We start from the raw sequence: 15,634 nt of genomic DNA, 5'->3' as shown, positions 1-15,634 counted from the left end.
GGGAATTAAGTTGAGCCCTAATTATCTTACTAAAAGCTTGAAGTAACTGCTTAGGGAAATGCCAGGAGATGTTCATCAAGATCAATAAAAAATTAATATGCCAGCTTCAGGACCAAACTAAGGTTCTAACTCAGGCAATTACACTACTTGCAATGCACAAAAACAAGAACATTTATACACAAATCTCAATATTCAGCCTGGGATAAGTATAAATCAAAGCAATTTGGAAAATCAATCCATATCTGGACAATTGACTAGTAGAGGCTGTATAATGACAAGAAACAGCAATAAAATTGAAGAATCTGATGGGACAGTAGTTCAGGAAATAGATGAGATGTCAGAGGATTCTAATAGACCTGGGAAATAATGAGGGTCAATGAAATGATGAATTCCCAAGGACCATTGAGGCAAAGGGAAACTGTGAGAGAGCTAGAAAGAGGGACTGCATGTGGGCAGGGTCAGCTTCAGGACAGGACAACATTTGGGAATGAGGAAGATATGCCTGACTGGTCCTGGGTGAGTAAAACAGAGTTTTGAAGCTATCGCTGTGGGAGTGAAGTAAAGTAAGATACTAGATGTCCTATCTACTTCAAAAGTGGCTCAGCTGCCTGATTTTGTGAATAAAATTGTAGAGCAACGCAGCTAGTCATTCATTTACCTCTTGTCTGTGGTTGTCTTCTATTTCAGTTATCTTTCGAATAGTTACAGCAGAGACCACATGGCTTTGAAAAGCCAAAAATACATTTATTGTGTTGACCTTCAAGAAAACATTCCTTGACCTGGGTCTAGAAGGTTAATGGATTGTTCTGTATTCCCACAGGTGATAAGACCAAGAGGGAAGCAGAGGGGCAACACAGAGCTCACCGGTAATGGCCTGGAAGCTGGTAAATGGAGGCAATCACTAAGGGCAGCAGATGACAGAGCTGAGTGTGTGAACTTTCAAAACGGAAGTCTTTCTGGAAAAACAGGGTAATTTCACACATATAAAAGGATGAATCTTTAGAGAGCCCTTATGTCAAGGACTACAGTTAAAAAAAAAAAAAGACCTATCCCTTCCTTCCTCCTTCCCTTTCTTGAGAGAGAGCACTCTTACTTAGTCCAGGCTCTTCAGCTGGTCTGGAACTTTCAATCCTCTTGTCTGAGGTTTGCATGAACTGAAATTGCAGTTGTGCACCAACTTACCTGACTCTCATTTCTGAGAGGTCTTTTGTAAATCATTTCCCTATACACTATGACCCATTCTCTCCTGGTATTTTATACTCAATAGTCTTGGCAATCTTATGTGGTCCTGATGCAGAGAACACATGGTATGACACAGCAGTAGAAACAGAAATGCCCACTACCACCCCTCTGTGATTAGGAAAACTTTGAGAAGAGGGCCAAGGGCAGACCTGTCTCACACTTTGACATTGCATGGGTTGGTGATAAACTGAACAAGGCCATTGTATTTGGTCACACATTTTGTTACTGTGACAAGTACCAGAGAGAAACCACTTTGAAGAGAAAGGATATATTTTTGGTTTATTGGATTTCAGCCCATAGTTGGCTTTCTCCATTACTCTAAAACCTGTAACAAGACAGAAATGTGATAGAAAGGCATGGCGGTGGAAAGCAGCCCATAGCATCCAGGTACCAAAGAAGTATAATAGTAAAGGGTGTGCCCTGGGATATGCCTTCAAAGGCATGCTCCCAGTGAACCCTCCAGCTAGGCCTTCCTTCCACAATCCCACCACCTCCCAACAGTACATTTAAATTTTAGTTGTGAATTTTCAACGACTTAAACCATTCATTAGGTCAGAAGTCTTATCTAATCATCTAATAATGATCAAATCGTCTCTAGAATCACCCTCACAGATGTAATTTATTGATCTCATAGATTTCTCTCAATCTAATCGAGTTGACAATTGAGATTCATTATCACAGACACATAGAAAATAGAGAAGAAAAAGGTAAGGGAATAGGATGAGTTAATAAAGGAGAAAATAAATGAGATAATTTTAATTCTCAGGATTTATATGTGATACCCAGAGAGAAAAATGGATCATCTGAAGCCACAATGAGGGACACAGGAGGTTTACGTATCCATGTTCTACCAGGCAATGCTCAGGTCATGATTTCCATAGGAAGGGAGTTTTGTAGAGCTAGCTAGTGTGGCAGGTTCCTGCCTTGATTCTGGCAACAGTAAAATAATATTACTGGGCTCTTAGTGGACTGACAAATATTTGAAAACTACATAATGCTAACAGGTGATGGAGAATGTGGGAATACAAGAATCTTCTTATCTTGCTGATGAGAGCACAGACTAGGTTAGGAAAGCCATCTGAGCACAATTTGGCAGCATTTGGGGAAATTAGGTGTTCATAATCTTTATGAACCAGAAACTCTACTCCTGCCATATAGCTCAGAAATGTCTATGAAAGTCCTTAAGGAAGTGTGTACAAAGACAATAATCTTAGCACTATTTCTAGTGAGGGGCAGCAGAAAACAATCTATCTGAGCAACCTTAAGTTTGGTAAAATGTGATAGCTCCCTATTACGGAGCCGTCAGAATCAGTGGACTGGACTGTTGTATATAAATCTTTGCAAAAATGTGATGATGCTGTTCTCTAGAAGTGCTTTTCAGTATGGGACTCTCTAGCCATGTGAAATTTGTTTTAATTAGTTATCAAATTAAAACTTAAACTAAAAATGCATTTTTCTGCTGTAGTAGATATGGCTCTACAAGGAACAGTGTCACTATCAAAGAAGGCTCTATGGACAGTGCAGGATTATATTCATGTATGGTGACATCGGTAACACTTTAAAATATAGTGTTGAATCAAAATGTCATATCACACCACCATTTAAACGAAAACAACTTGATGCCAAATCCAGTGACTCACACCTATAATCCTACCTACTCTGGAAACTGGGATTTGAAGATAGTGATTCCAAACCAGTCTGAGCTGAAAAGTCCTTGAGACTCTTATCTCCAGGTAACTGGCAAAAAGCTGGAAGTGGGTAGAGGATTGTGGCTCAATTACTAGAGTACCAACCTCAACTATGAAAGCAAAGTAAGAGACTGAGGTCCTAAGTTCACTCTCCAATACTGGTACAAAAACAAAATAAGCAATTAAAAAAAAAACTGACACTAATAAAAATGTGAAAATCAAATTTATTTCATCTGAATTAAAGATGATATAGTACAACCATACATCAAGATGTCACATACTGCATTAATGTGTGATTTTTTTATGTTTTTATTGATTGGTTAAAAAAGAATTTTAAAAGTTTTAAAAATGTGATAACTCCTTGGCCTTTTGGCTAAGTTCAAATATAAAAATATGTCAACATGAAACAACTCTACATATTTGCAAGGAAAATAAAGGATAAATTAATTAGAATGCAGCAGAGGGCAAGTAAAATATGTAAATAAGGATGTACAATAGAAACATACAAGCAGACAAGCTAATAATCACTGGGAAAAGGGGGCTTTCATAGATAAAATTCACAATGCTGTGAATTGGGAAATATAATTGACTCAGTTGTGGGCATTGAATTAACAGAGGAAAAACAAGGTATTAAAGCAAGAAAACAAACAATAAAGAAACCTATAAGAAGATATCCACTAGAACCAAGATGACAAATAGATACAGAAATAGGAGTGGTAACCAACAGATGTTCATTAGGCCTTTTAGAAATCATGGGGCTGTTCCTATGGCCACATGTATGTAAATTTACAAGAAGGTAGCTCTATATATGTCAAAAGAATAAGTATTGTTTAGAAAGGAATGCGTTATAAATGTTACCATGGCAAAACTGGAAGAGTCTTCAGTGTTACCCAGAATGCTGCAGGCATTGTTACTAACAAGTAAGCTAAAGGCACAATTCTTGCCAAGAGAATTAGTGTGGGTATTGAACGTATCAGACCCTGTAAGAGTTCAGATATTTTCTGGCACATGTGAAAGGAAATGATCAGAACAATGAAGAAAACCAAGGAAAAAGGTAACTGGGTTCCGCTGGGTAACTGGCTCGCCCAGAGAAACACACTTGGTAAGAGCCAATTGAAAGAAGCCTGAGCTTTTGGAAACTTCTAAGAGTCCATGTTGCAATATGTTTCCTTGACTGAATAAAAGCATAGAACCCTCTTTAAGTAATTACACAAAGGGGCCTAATGTTAATTTATTTATTCAACACATCTTAAACAGTGTTTCCTTCATTATTCTCCCTATCCCATCTATCCCAACTTCAATTTTACTCATGTATCAGGAAGAATAATAATTACGTCATTTTTAAAGAACTAGTTGGACCTGGAAGGAAAATTACAATGAGTGAAATAAATCAGGTTCAGACAGACTAAGGCTGAATGTTTTCTACACATGTGGAAGTTAGATCTGAAATATAAAGGCATGTATAGAAATACATCTTGGGGGCTGGGAGTTTAGTTTAGTATTAGAGTGCTTGCCTAGCATGCACAAAGACCCAGGTTCGATTCCTCGGTACCACATATATAGAAAAAGCCGAATGGCGCTGTGGCTTGCCAAGGACAGTGCTCAGGCCCCGAGTTCAAGACCAGGACTGGCAAAAAGAGGGAAAAAAAAGAAAAAACATATGCATATATACAGGACCAAACTGACTATAGTATAGTATACCAAAGGTTGGATTTCCATAGTTCCCTTTTGAACAAGCATGTTAAAGTAAATACTAGGAAGCTGAGACATAGAGTATCTGAGGATAAAGGGGAATAGGGCAGGTGATTGGACAAAAGGAATGGTGGGAGAATGCAATCATAATACACAATATATTATATGAAATATACCTTGGTTTCTAATACTATTTTCCAAGCAAAAGGAGCTCAGGTCCTTGGTAACCAGCTAGGAAGGAACAGACAATATACAAGACAAACCAGGAAGAGATTACAATAGAGTGTGAAAGTTCTGAAAAACAAAATCAAAACTGCACATTGACAAGGGTACACCAAAGATACACAGTAGCAAGCTGAAAGAGTCCCCATTAGCCCAAACTGGTACAAACAACTTGGAGCAATAAAATCAATAAAGAAATATCGAATTAAAATCCAAAGTAGAAAAATAAATATTCATGAATAAATTATAAAATGAATAAATGAACAGAGAAGAAATGACTATTTTCTCTTTATAGGATCATTCAAAACCATGTACATAGATGCTCATTCTACAAAAACATAGACTACAACTCTCCATTCCTAGAAAATTGTCAGTACACGGTTAAGTACAAGAAGGGAAGAAGGAACAACTTCTAGTGGAGAAAACTGAAAAACATTACCTCAGCCAAGTAACAGAAATCAATAGCAACTCTGATCAGTCATGTTGATAAAATATACTATTGAAATGATATAACAAAAATTACAGTCTATATCTTCCTGTAAATTCTAGATCTTGTCTCATCATCAGAAAAAAATTCAGACAAATATCCATGCAGAAACATCCTATGAAACACTTGACTACTACTCTTAAAAGTATCAAGGTAGGGGCTGGGACTCTGGCCTAGTGGTAGAGTGTCTGTCTAGCATGCACAAAAACCCAGGTTTGATTCTTCGGTACCACATACATAGAAAAAGCCATAAGTGGTGCTATGGCTCAAGTGGTAGAGCACTAGCCTTGAGAAAGCTCAAGGACAGTATTCGCGCCCTGAGTTCAAGCCCAAGGACTGGCAAAATAAAAAGTATCAAGGTTAACAAAACCAAGTCTGAGAAGTTGTCATGATCAAAGGAAGTCTATGATATGAGACATGATTAGTAAATGTAATGGACATCCTTTATGAGACTCTCAAACAGGGCAGTAGGTTAAAAAATTAGAAAATCTGATGGGCGCATGGAATTTTATTAATATAATGTATCAACAATTGTGAGCAACATACAATAACAATGTAAGATGTTAAAAAGAGGTGAATCGGAGTGTTAGGTTGATGGGAATTCTCTGTACCGAAATCACAATTTTTTTCCATACATGTGAATTTGTTCTAAACATAGAAGCCTATTTTATGGAAAAGCAAAAGACAACCAGAATCATTAAAGTCTCTTTTCTTTCCTTCTCTCTCACATTATCTTTCTTTTTCTTTCAGAGGCAATTCCTGTCCCCTCATTTGTCTTTTGCTTTCATTCTTTTCAGAAGCATTTTACCACACCAGTACATTTCTTTAACACAATACATTGTTTTGAGTTTACAAAAATGCAATTGTACTGTAAGCATTTCTTAGCTCATTTCTTACTTTCACTGACCATTGCCTTTGTGAGTTGTACCTGTATTGGTACAATAATTGGCTTCAATGTAATTCATTTATTTTCAGGATTAAAGAATATTCCACTGGATGAATGTAGTACCTTATTTACTTCTAAGTGCCCCATTAATGGCTGTTTATAGAATTGTGCTATTATCAATAGGGCTGTTGCAAATACTCGAATATTGTTGCTTTCTTTTTTCCCTTGCAGTGCTGGTAATTTAAGTGAAATCTGTTAACATGCTAGACAAATGTTCTCTCAGTGAACTACACCCCCAGCCTTTCTTAAGTGTATGTTTTGGGCTATCCATGGCTAGAGGTAAAAATCTATGAGTCATTGGGCATGCACAGTTTGAACTTCAACAAGCATTGTCATATCAGTGTAAATTACCACCAGCAACTACTTCAATCTTCTGAAGTTTGTTTCTTAAAAACTCTTGATGAGGGCGCAGTGGCACATGCCTGTAATCCTAGCTACTCAAGAGGCTGAGACCATGGTTCAAAGACAGCCTGGGCACTAAAGTCCGTGAGCTTCTTTAATTAACCATCAGAAAACTGGAAGTGGGGCTGTGGCTCAAGGTGGCAGCCTTGAGCTGAAGAGCCCAGGGACAATGTCCAAGCCGAGTTCAAGCCCCAGGACCGACAAAAACAAAAAAACAAACAAACAAATTTTTTTGAGACCAGGAGTTTGTCCTAATGATAGGGTGCATGCCTAATATGCACAAAGCCCTGGATTTGATTCCTTGGTACCACATACATAGAAAAAGCCAGAAGTGGTGCTGTGGCTCAAGTGGTAGAGCTCTAACCTTGAGAAAGCCCATGGACAGTGCTCAGACCCTGAGTTCAAGCCCCAGGACTGGAAATAAAAAACAAAAACAAAAAACTTCCTTGAGATCCATAGGGTTACTTAAGAGTTTAGAGGGCTTTTCTCAAAGTTTTAAAATATATATGTACAATTTAAAAACTAAATATTAACTAGTTCATATTTATAATTTATACTAAGTGGTGATGGATGCCAAATGATAGTAGAGATATTGATCATGGGCTAACTTGTCCTGGAAGATTAACTTGGTCAAAATAGAGCTTGCCCGTCCAATCTGTCTGCACATCTTTGTACTTGGTGTAGAAGTTAAGATATAAAAACTTGTGTCTATTGAAAGGTGCTAATTTCTATTTTTTAAACTGATGTTAGTTGGAGAAGCTTTTTATGTTTAATGTATTCTGAAAGTAAGGAAGAAAGGAAGGAGGGAATAAAGAAGGGAAGGAAGGAAGGAGGGAGGGAAGGAAGGAAGGAAGGAAGGAAGGAAGGAAGGAAGGAAGGAAGGAAGGAGGGAGGGAGGGAGGGAGGGAGGGAGGGAGGGAGGGAGGGAGGGAAGGAAGGAGGGAGGGAGGGAGGGAGGGAGGAAGGGAGGGAAGGAAGGAGGGAAGGAAGGAAGGAAGGAAGGAAGGAAGGAAGGAAGGAAGGAAGGAAGGAAGGAAGGAAGGAAGGGAGAAAGACATAATATATGTTTCTTGTTTTATAAAACTAGATGTCAATCTCGCCTCCAAAGGGGAATAATTAAGCATATGCTTTTTTTTCTTTAAAAACTGCAACGTATAAAATTCAAACCACATCAGCATATCTAGAAGAACGCTTGAAGTGTTGTAAAATTCATCACTCCTTCATTCAAAATTCCTTTGATGTAAAAAATCTCCATTTCTGTGGAGAAACAGTAAATAATAACCCACTCAATGCCATAAATTACCCTATTCTGCTAGTACAAGTTATAAAAGTGCTGAAGACCCTACCTTGAAATCGCTGCCATTCATACCCTACTTGAATGGGGTTGTCAATAAACACATTTGTTCTCTACAGTTCACTATTCAGAGTAAAAGAAGGATAAGAAATAAATTTTAAAGTTTGTTCTCAAATGGGAAGATGCAGAGATATGTGAAGTTATAGATACATATTTGAATTGCTTCCTGTTAGTCCAAAGCTCATCTATAAATATAAAATTATGCTCATATAATACTCAAACCAATTAAAAAGTCCAATAACTGCTACTCTAGCAGTTCACTTATCATAACTCTGACAGTAGATTTTACAAGCAACCCATCTACTATGCAAAGATCCAGGGCTTCTTAAGACAATAACACCACAGTAGCTTCTTCTGTATGGCTCCACGACCCCATCTTTCTGCTTTTCTCAATTTTCGGTTCTCTAAGGTCTGTCTCAGGAGAGCACTGAGCATAAGATCTTCACCCCGCCCCATGCTACATACTTAGCATATCCATGGATATCATAACATGCCACCAAGCAGCAAGGAAAAATTACTTCTCAGACCTGGAAACCACAAATAAAATAAGGATTCTCAAATTCTTCTTAGACAAATATTTAAATATTTCTTGATGCAGGTTTACTTTCTGTGTTAAGGCTTATTCAGAAATCCCTCAGTGTTATTCAATGATACAAGAATATTCAAGAGGCATTTGCATAGAAATCATAAAAGCTTCGTCTGTACAAAGTGAGTGTGCTTGTCTCATCCCAACCATTTCCGGGCTTCTTTTATCTACCTACAAAAGCAACAATTTTTTTTCGGGGTGCGGGGGAAGGATAGGCATGCGAAAGAGAAACTAAGAGAAAAATCCTAAAATTTCTATTGACCTGATGGATCCATAAAATGTTAGGTAGGGGACCCTGAGTAATTCATTTCCCCTCACTTTTCTGCACTGTTGGAACAGGTGGCACGCCAGAGGTTGACACCAGATCTGTCTTCATAGCTTGTTCTTTTAACCACCACACTGAACTGCTTCAAACACTTTAAACAGTACCTTGCACGTGGGAACCTGCTACATCTCTAAGAATTGATTGATTTACCTTCAGGTATACCTGCTTCAATCAAAAGCCATGACAGTAAAGACAAACTCCAAGGGGCAAGGACAATAGCTTTCTTCACTCAGTTTTACACATGTAAAAGCTCAACAGTTGGGCCTATAACAGCAAGGCTTCTTCTTCAAACGGTAATGAGACTAATAAATGTTATCTTGTTCACAGGACAGAAAATTGGGAGGTCACACTTCAAGTTAACCGTCTCAAAAATCAAATATAATCCCAAAAGCAAGGATATCTACTTTTGGGTTTTTTTTCTTTTCTTTTTTGACAGTCTCAAGCTTGCACTTAGAGTCTGAGCACTGTCCTTGGGCTTTCTCAAGGCTAGCGCTCTAACACTGAGCCACAGCTTTTCTAAGTATGTGATACAGAAGAATTGAACCCCGGTCTTCGTGCATGCTAGGCAAGCACTCTACCACTAGGCCAAACTCCCAGCCCCAGTCCACTGTTTGTTTGTTTGTTTTAACCTGTGGAACAAAATTGTAGCTGAGATATGAAATTTTAGTTGCTGCACTTAACAAATGTTTACGTTCTCCTGAAAGAATATTAAAGCTTATGCATCCATGTCATTTAAATTATAAATTACTGCCATATCCCAGAACTCTGGAGAATTTTACAAGACATCTGAAAGCAGAAGTTTAGATTATCTGTCTTGAAGTTACCAGAAATGTACCATAAAGTGGTCTCGTATCTATATGATAAATATCAGTGGAAAGAGTGCCATGCTGGAAATGGAATTCTCAGACTAAACTCATTCCAGCTCAAGACTACATGTAGTCAAAAAGAAAAAAAAAACCGTAAAGTTACACCAAACCCTTACACAATTTTCAAGCCTACTATCAAAGAGCAGGGGACATGAACTCCTCCTCCCCTTCCATGTAGTATCATCCCATAAGCGAGAGTGACAACACTGGTGGCCTAGGTATCTGGAACCAAGCTCCACTGTTCTCCATGTCAAGTCAGCCCTCCCTGACTGACCTTCACATGGAGAACCATGCCTCACCTCCTGGAACCAGGCCTGGCCTTTACTGTCCTATCACAAGTCTACTTTGGTCAAGCTGATCTTCCCATTGTGCCATGGGAGCATACCATTCCCATGTCCATAGTCACTCAGCTTCCGCCTTCTGCTTGCCTTTTCCTCATGACTTCACATGTCTTGCTTCTCCGACAATATGCCAAATCACTTCTCCCATAAATTTTATTCAATTCTTTGCTTCTGTGGCTTCCAAATCCGTCCAAAGAACATGAATGAGCATTGGGTTAAGATTGCCTCTGTAAAGTGTCTGAAAGGTTTTACAGAGAGGTGACGTGTATAGGACTTAAATGAATGGATGACTGCTTGGTAGGGAAGGGACATAGAGTCCTTAAGGCAGAAGGAATAGCGTGTGAAATGTCATGAGAGAATCCAAAAACCCATGGCAAACACGGAAGGATAAGAAACTTGGATAGTCAGCCACAGTAAAACTTTTAAGGAAACTCTTGTTCCAAATGAGGAAACCCTTGTATGTCTCATTAAGATGAGAAGAATTATTCCTTAAGCAAAAGGAAGCTACAACTTGTTTTTTAGGATTTGTTTGCTTGTTTTTCTACCCAAATAGATAGCAGGATCTGATTTAGTCAAGGCCTCTGGTCAAGGGACATCTTTCATGAGTCTACTTTTTTGGAAGCATTTCATTCTTGAGACGTCCTGGATTTGTTATTAACTAAACACACAACCACATGTTACTATAATCTTGCAATCTTTGTGTTTTTGAGGACTAGAGATTAACTAAGGAGATTTTTCTGTTTATCTTCTGTGTCCCATTAGTATTCAAGTGAATTAAGAAGTACGTTAACATCTAGAACAAGATCGTTGAGTCTGTCCTCAATAAACATGGACTCCTTTCCTCTTTCTTTTTTTTTTTTTTTTTTTGCTCAGCTTGATTCCATCAACCAAGCTGAGATTTTCTATTCATTCTTGCTTCCCTTGGGGAATCTAGACCAGAACGATGAGGCACCAGCACATGGCTGATTCAGAACACATCTTGTTGACAGGGGGAGTAGAGGACAATCAATGCATTTAAAAAGTGCATCTGGGGCCGGGAGTTTGGCCTAGGGGTAAAGTGCTTGCCTAGCATGCATGACGACCCAGGTTCGATTCCTCGGTACCACATACATAGAAAAAAGCCAGAAGTGGTGCTGAGGCTCAAGTGGTAGAGCTCTAGCCTTGAGAAAGTCCAAGGACAGTGCTCAGGCCCTGAGCTCAAGCCCAGGACTGGCAAAAAAAAAAAAAAAAAAAAAAAAAAGTGCATCTGGCCCTGAAGCGAAAGTGGGCCCATGCCTATGTCTAAATGCCAAGTTGCAGCAGGTTACTATAGCAACCACAACAGAGTGCTGCAGTGGGTAGCTTTGCATAGTGAGGCAGAAAGCCCATTCTTTAATACCTGTGCTTTTGTTGTCTATATCAGACATGAGGAAGCATGTTACAGTCTAAGGCCTGGCTTTGGGACTGAACAAAACAAAAAAACAAAACAACAACAACAAAAAAAACCAAGTAGGACTTTGAATAATTTCTGGGCAACTTCTTTTATTTACTTCCATACATGTCCCTCTTCATGCACAGAAAACACTACATACAGAACACAAACAACAGTACTTTTAGAAATTCATATCCTCTATATTCTGTCTTATACAACATGATGAACATATTATATACATTGCAAAGGGTTGTAGCCAACCCCTGTTTTACTGAAAGTGTTGATATTTTCTTTATGCAAAAATAAATAATCCTATCAGGAGTGTAGTTTGCTTTGCATAGGTTCACCTGAGTTCAACTATAGGCCAAATGTTCACAAGTCCAGACAGATTTAGAAAGTGCTTTCCCATTGGGGCTGGGAAGTGGGGGTTTACTCATCTCCTGTCTAAGGTTTTCAGTATGAAGGCATATCTTTGTGAAGGAAGAGCAAGACAGAGAGATGTTAAAATTCAACATGTAGTTCTAACCTACCAATGGCCACTTGGTTCCTGCAAAGTGAGCTGAAGTTCGTAGGATAATAAGTAGACATAACTATGTCTTGGAGGTCATTCTTGTCCCTTGGTTCAAGAGTCTGCATGGTGATTGGCTTTCCATTCTCTCCTAAGGACAGTACGGAAGTGGCCAACATCACTAAAGAAATGGATTGCACAGTGGAAGTGCACAGCGTGAGAAGAGAACAATTGCACGTGGAGAAGAGGTGCTTTGTACCTGTGTGCTTTGCAAGATTCGATAGCAGGACTATAGTGTCTTTGGGACTTGATAATGAAAAGATAATTCAAAGTGATGTAAGGATCCCATACTTGCAGGAATTTTGTAGCACCCAAGAACATTACAAAGGAGGTAGCACAAATACAAGAAGGAATGAAGAGCCTTTTGCTTAGGGCCTTCATTCTGTGTGCATGACTCTAAGAATCTGGAAACAAAGAGACCTATAGTAACAGACCACAATTAGGCAATATCCTTAGAGAAGAATCTGTAATGTGACAAGGTGTAGAGGTGGCTGAACATGGAGATTAGACTTACAGGCAGAGGTACAACTTCCAAACAATCAACTCCAGAGGTTGTAAGAAACTTAACAGTTTGGGAAAGGGAAGTGTCAATAACCCAGTGACAGATCCACAGCTCTAAGGAGTGAAGACTAGCCATCCAGCCAGTGCAGTTGGGCCTGCACATGCCTGGCAAGGTGATGACAGAATACCTGTCTCTAAAGCCCTTGGGAATGGCTGTGGGTGTCCTAGGATGTCCAAGGACTAAAAGCAGGAGGCCTGAGGACCAAGGAAAGGGCTTGTGAGAGTTAAGCAGGTGACAGAGTAGTAATTGGAGGTTGTCTCCTGAAGGAAAGCTGAGGAATCAAGACTAGGAAGAGGTTCCAGGGAGACTCATGCAACCTGTTCCTTTGGGAGCAGAGCAGCGTGCTGAGGAGGGAGGCAGAGGGCCCAGCCTCCAGGTTAGATTTGGGATTGAAGTCCAGTGCACCGGTGGTCAGTGGGTGTGGAGAGCGGTCGGGGTGCGGGGGGGGGGAGGGGAGTGGGGCGGATCCGGGGAGGTGGGGGCAGGGAGGGGAGGTGGGGGTGGCGGAGTGGGTGTGTGGGGGGAGCCCGATTGGGGGTTGGGGCCGAGGCCTCCCCGACCTCCCCCCCCCCACCAGGACTCACCCAGCACGAAGTAGGGCAGCTCGGTGTTCTCCAGATCGTCCACGACCACCATTTCTCCCGGGAAGTCGTTGCGCACGGAGAAGAGGAGCTTGGGCTCGGAGGCCGAGGGGCTGTGCATGATGCTCAGGTCGTTCTCGCGCAGGAAGGGCAGCGCCGACACCGTGATGCTTTTGAGCTTGCACTCCAGCTCTTTGGATGGATCGGCGTCGCCGGCGGCGGCCGTGGCCAGCACCACCATGGCTGGACCCCAGCAGCAGGCGAGGAGGGCGCAGAGCCGGGCTAAAGCCATCTTGAGCCCCGGCCGCCTTCCTCCCAGCGCTGCTGCGATGGTGGGGGGTGGGGGGAGAGGTGGAAGCGAGGGGGGGCGCAGCGAGCGAGCGAGCGAGCGCAGGAGGCGGGGGAGGCTGGGGAGGGGATGGAGAGCCCTGGTCCCCGGAAAAGGAGGATGCTGCTTCTGCAGCTGGCCCAGTGCGGGCTTTCAGCGGCGGCGTCGGCAGATCTCAGATTCTTTGTTTCCCTGAGCTGCTTATCGAGGGAAGGGAAATGGGAGGGTTGGGGGGAGGGAGGGAAGGAGGGAGGGAGGAGGGTGAGATGGGGAGAGGAAGGGCGTTGGGAGGCGAGGGGAAGGGAGCTGAGGATTCTAGGGAATCAGGTCAGCCCCCGGCTGGCCCCCTGTGCTCCCGGCTTCTCTTCCTGCCTTGCAGCCTCCTGTGGGAGCCAAGCTCTGGGCTATTCCTTACCTGCACGGCCGGCTTCATAATTTCGTGGGTTGTTTTTTTTTTTTTTTTTTGTAATGTCGCATCCGGTGGCACAAGGCTTGGGAAAGGTATCCATGGGCACACACTTGGAAAGGGCTCTTCCTCAGAGCAGGTGTGTGTATGGGGTTCTAGAGAAAAATTCCTTCAGTGAGAGTGTGTGTGTGTGTGTGTGAAAATAGCTTTCCTAATACTTTCTTTAAAAAAAAAAAATCTTTTAAAGCCAGGACGCATTTGGATTTCTCGGTTGAATAAATTGGTTGCTGAAATACATTCACATCTGTGCACTTTTGACTCAACATCGGCTTTGCAGAATGTTTAAAGAAAAATATTTGTTCTATGGATACAGACAGTTGAGTAGATGAGCACAGAAAATTAACGGGGGGGGGGGAACCCCACAAAGTCTTTTTCTTGCAACTTTTGGCCTTTTCATTTTTGTTGTAAGTGTTATCTACACTAACCAGTAAAACGATTATTTGGGAAATATAGAGTGCTGTAAAATTGACAGGAAAAAAAAGCAAGCTTAGCTCAAAGAAATATTGATCCTTTAATTTTAGAAAACCCAGCAAGTAAACAGAACTGAGAGAAAAAAATGTGAGAAAAAAAGTAGTTTCTAACTTCCCTTTGCAAGTAGAAAAATAATAAGAATAAATCTGACTCAGTCAGGAGAACAAAGCAGATATGCAGCCCTTTGCCTAAATATTCTGAAGACCACCATCACCACCCCAAATCCTAGCATGATCTATTCCCAACAATACTTGGAACTGTTGCCATTTAGACATGATAGCACTATGCAATAAACAGCAGTAGAGGGTGACATTTGGGAAATGCTGAAATCTGATATTTAACTGAACTTTCTCTCACATGATAACCAATAAGTTATTTCAAAAGCATGGCTCTCCCACACTTTTTTTTCCATGCTGATTTAAAAACTATGTAGGTTAAGGCTGTGTTCAGCTAAGTTTTCACTCTAGAAATTCAATGCACTACCTTACTCAAAGAGGACTTCAACTGTAGAAACAATTGTATTCTCAGTCTACCAGGAATAAATTAATAGACATATGCAAACATGTATCTGTTCAAAAGACCAAAAAATGCCCTATGCTATGCATTTCACTGGATTAATTTAGTTGAATAGTTCAATCTCATTCAATCAGTGTACTAAAGGTCACGTTTAAGGACCTTTACTCTTACTAGTACTAAAATATAGCAGACAATTGAAAATTGTCAGCGTCATTTGTTAGAGTCATTGCAGGAAACTACAGTCAGTCTTAGGATGTGAGACCCGACATGAAACAACTAGAACTAGAATCTGTTTCTCCAATTGTTTACTTAACAAATGAGGAAACTGAAGCTGATGAAATAATGAGATGCTTTGCAAGATTAATCTACTAACACAATACGGAGCTAAGGCCATAAAAAGATGCCATATATCACAGAAATCCAGTAGCAAACAAATGAGCATCTACCATATCCTGGTATTAATCTAAATATTGGTAGGAAAATATGCCTCCTGTTTTGAAATAACATGTAACCTACTATCATGCTAAAATCTTTTCTTCTAAGTTCCAAAAAAAAAATCTTGGGTCATGTTAGAAAATAT

At 40.5% G+C, this 15,634-nt stretch overlaps 1 protein-coding gene across 2 annotated transcripts in view; it reads right to left on the bottom strand.

Moving 5' to 3' along the window:
• Astn1 (astrotactin 1) overlaps positions 1-14,060 on the bottom strand; it is a 299,981-nt gene extending 285,921 nt beyond the window's left edge. For both annotated transcript variants that reach the window (XM_090340377.1, XM_090340378.1), the window contains exon 1: positions 13,277-14,060. In XM_090340377.1, coding sequence (XP_090196503.1) covers positions 13,277-13,565 — 289 coding nt within the window. In that variant the 5' untranslated portion in view covers positions 13,566-14,060. The remainder of the gene's footprint in view (positions 1-13,276) is intronic.
• Positions 14,061-15,634: the final 1,574 nt, after the last annotated feature.

The sequence above is a fragment of the Megascapheus bottae genome, chromosome 10 (assembly GCF_031878675.1).
Source record: "Megascapheus bottae isolate mThoBot1 chromosome 10, mThoBot2.hap1, whole genome shotgun sequence".
Classification (NCBI taxonomy): Eukaryota; Metazoa; Chordata; class Mammalia; order Rodentia; family Geomyidae; genus Megascapheus; species Megascapheus bottae.
This window is presented reverse-complemented; position numbering and strand designations above follow the sequence as displayed.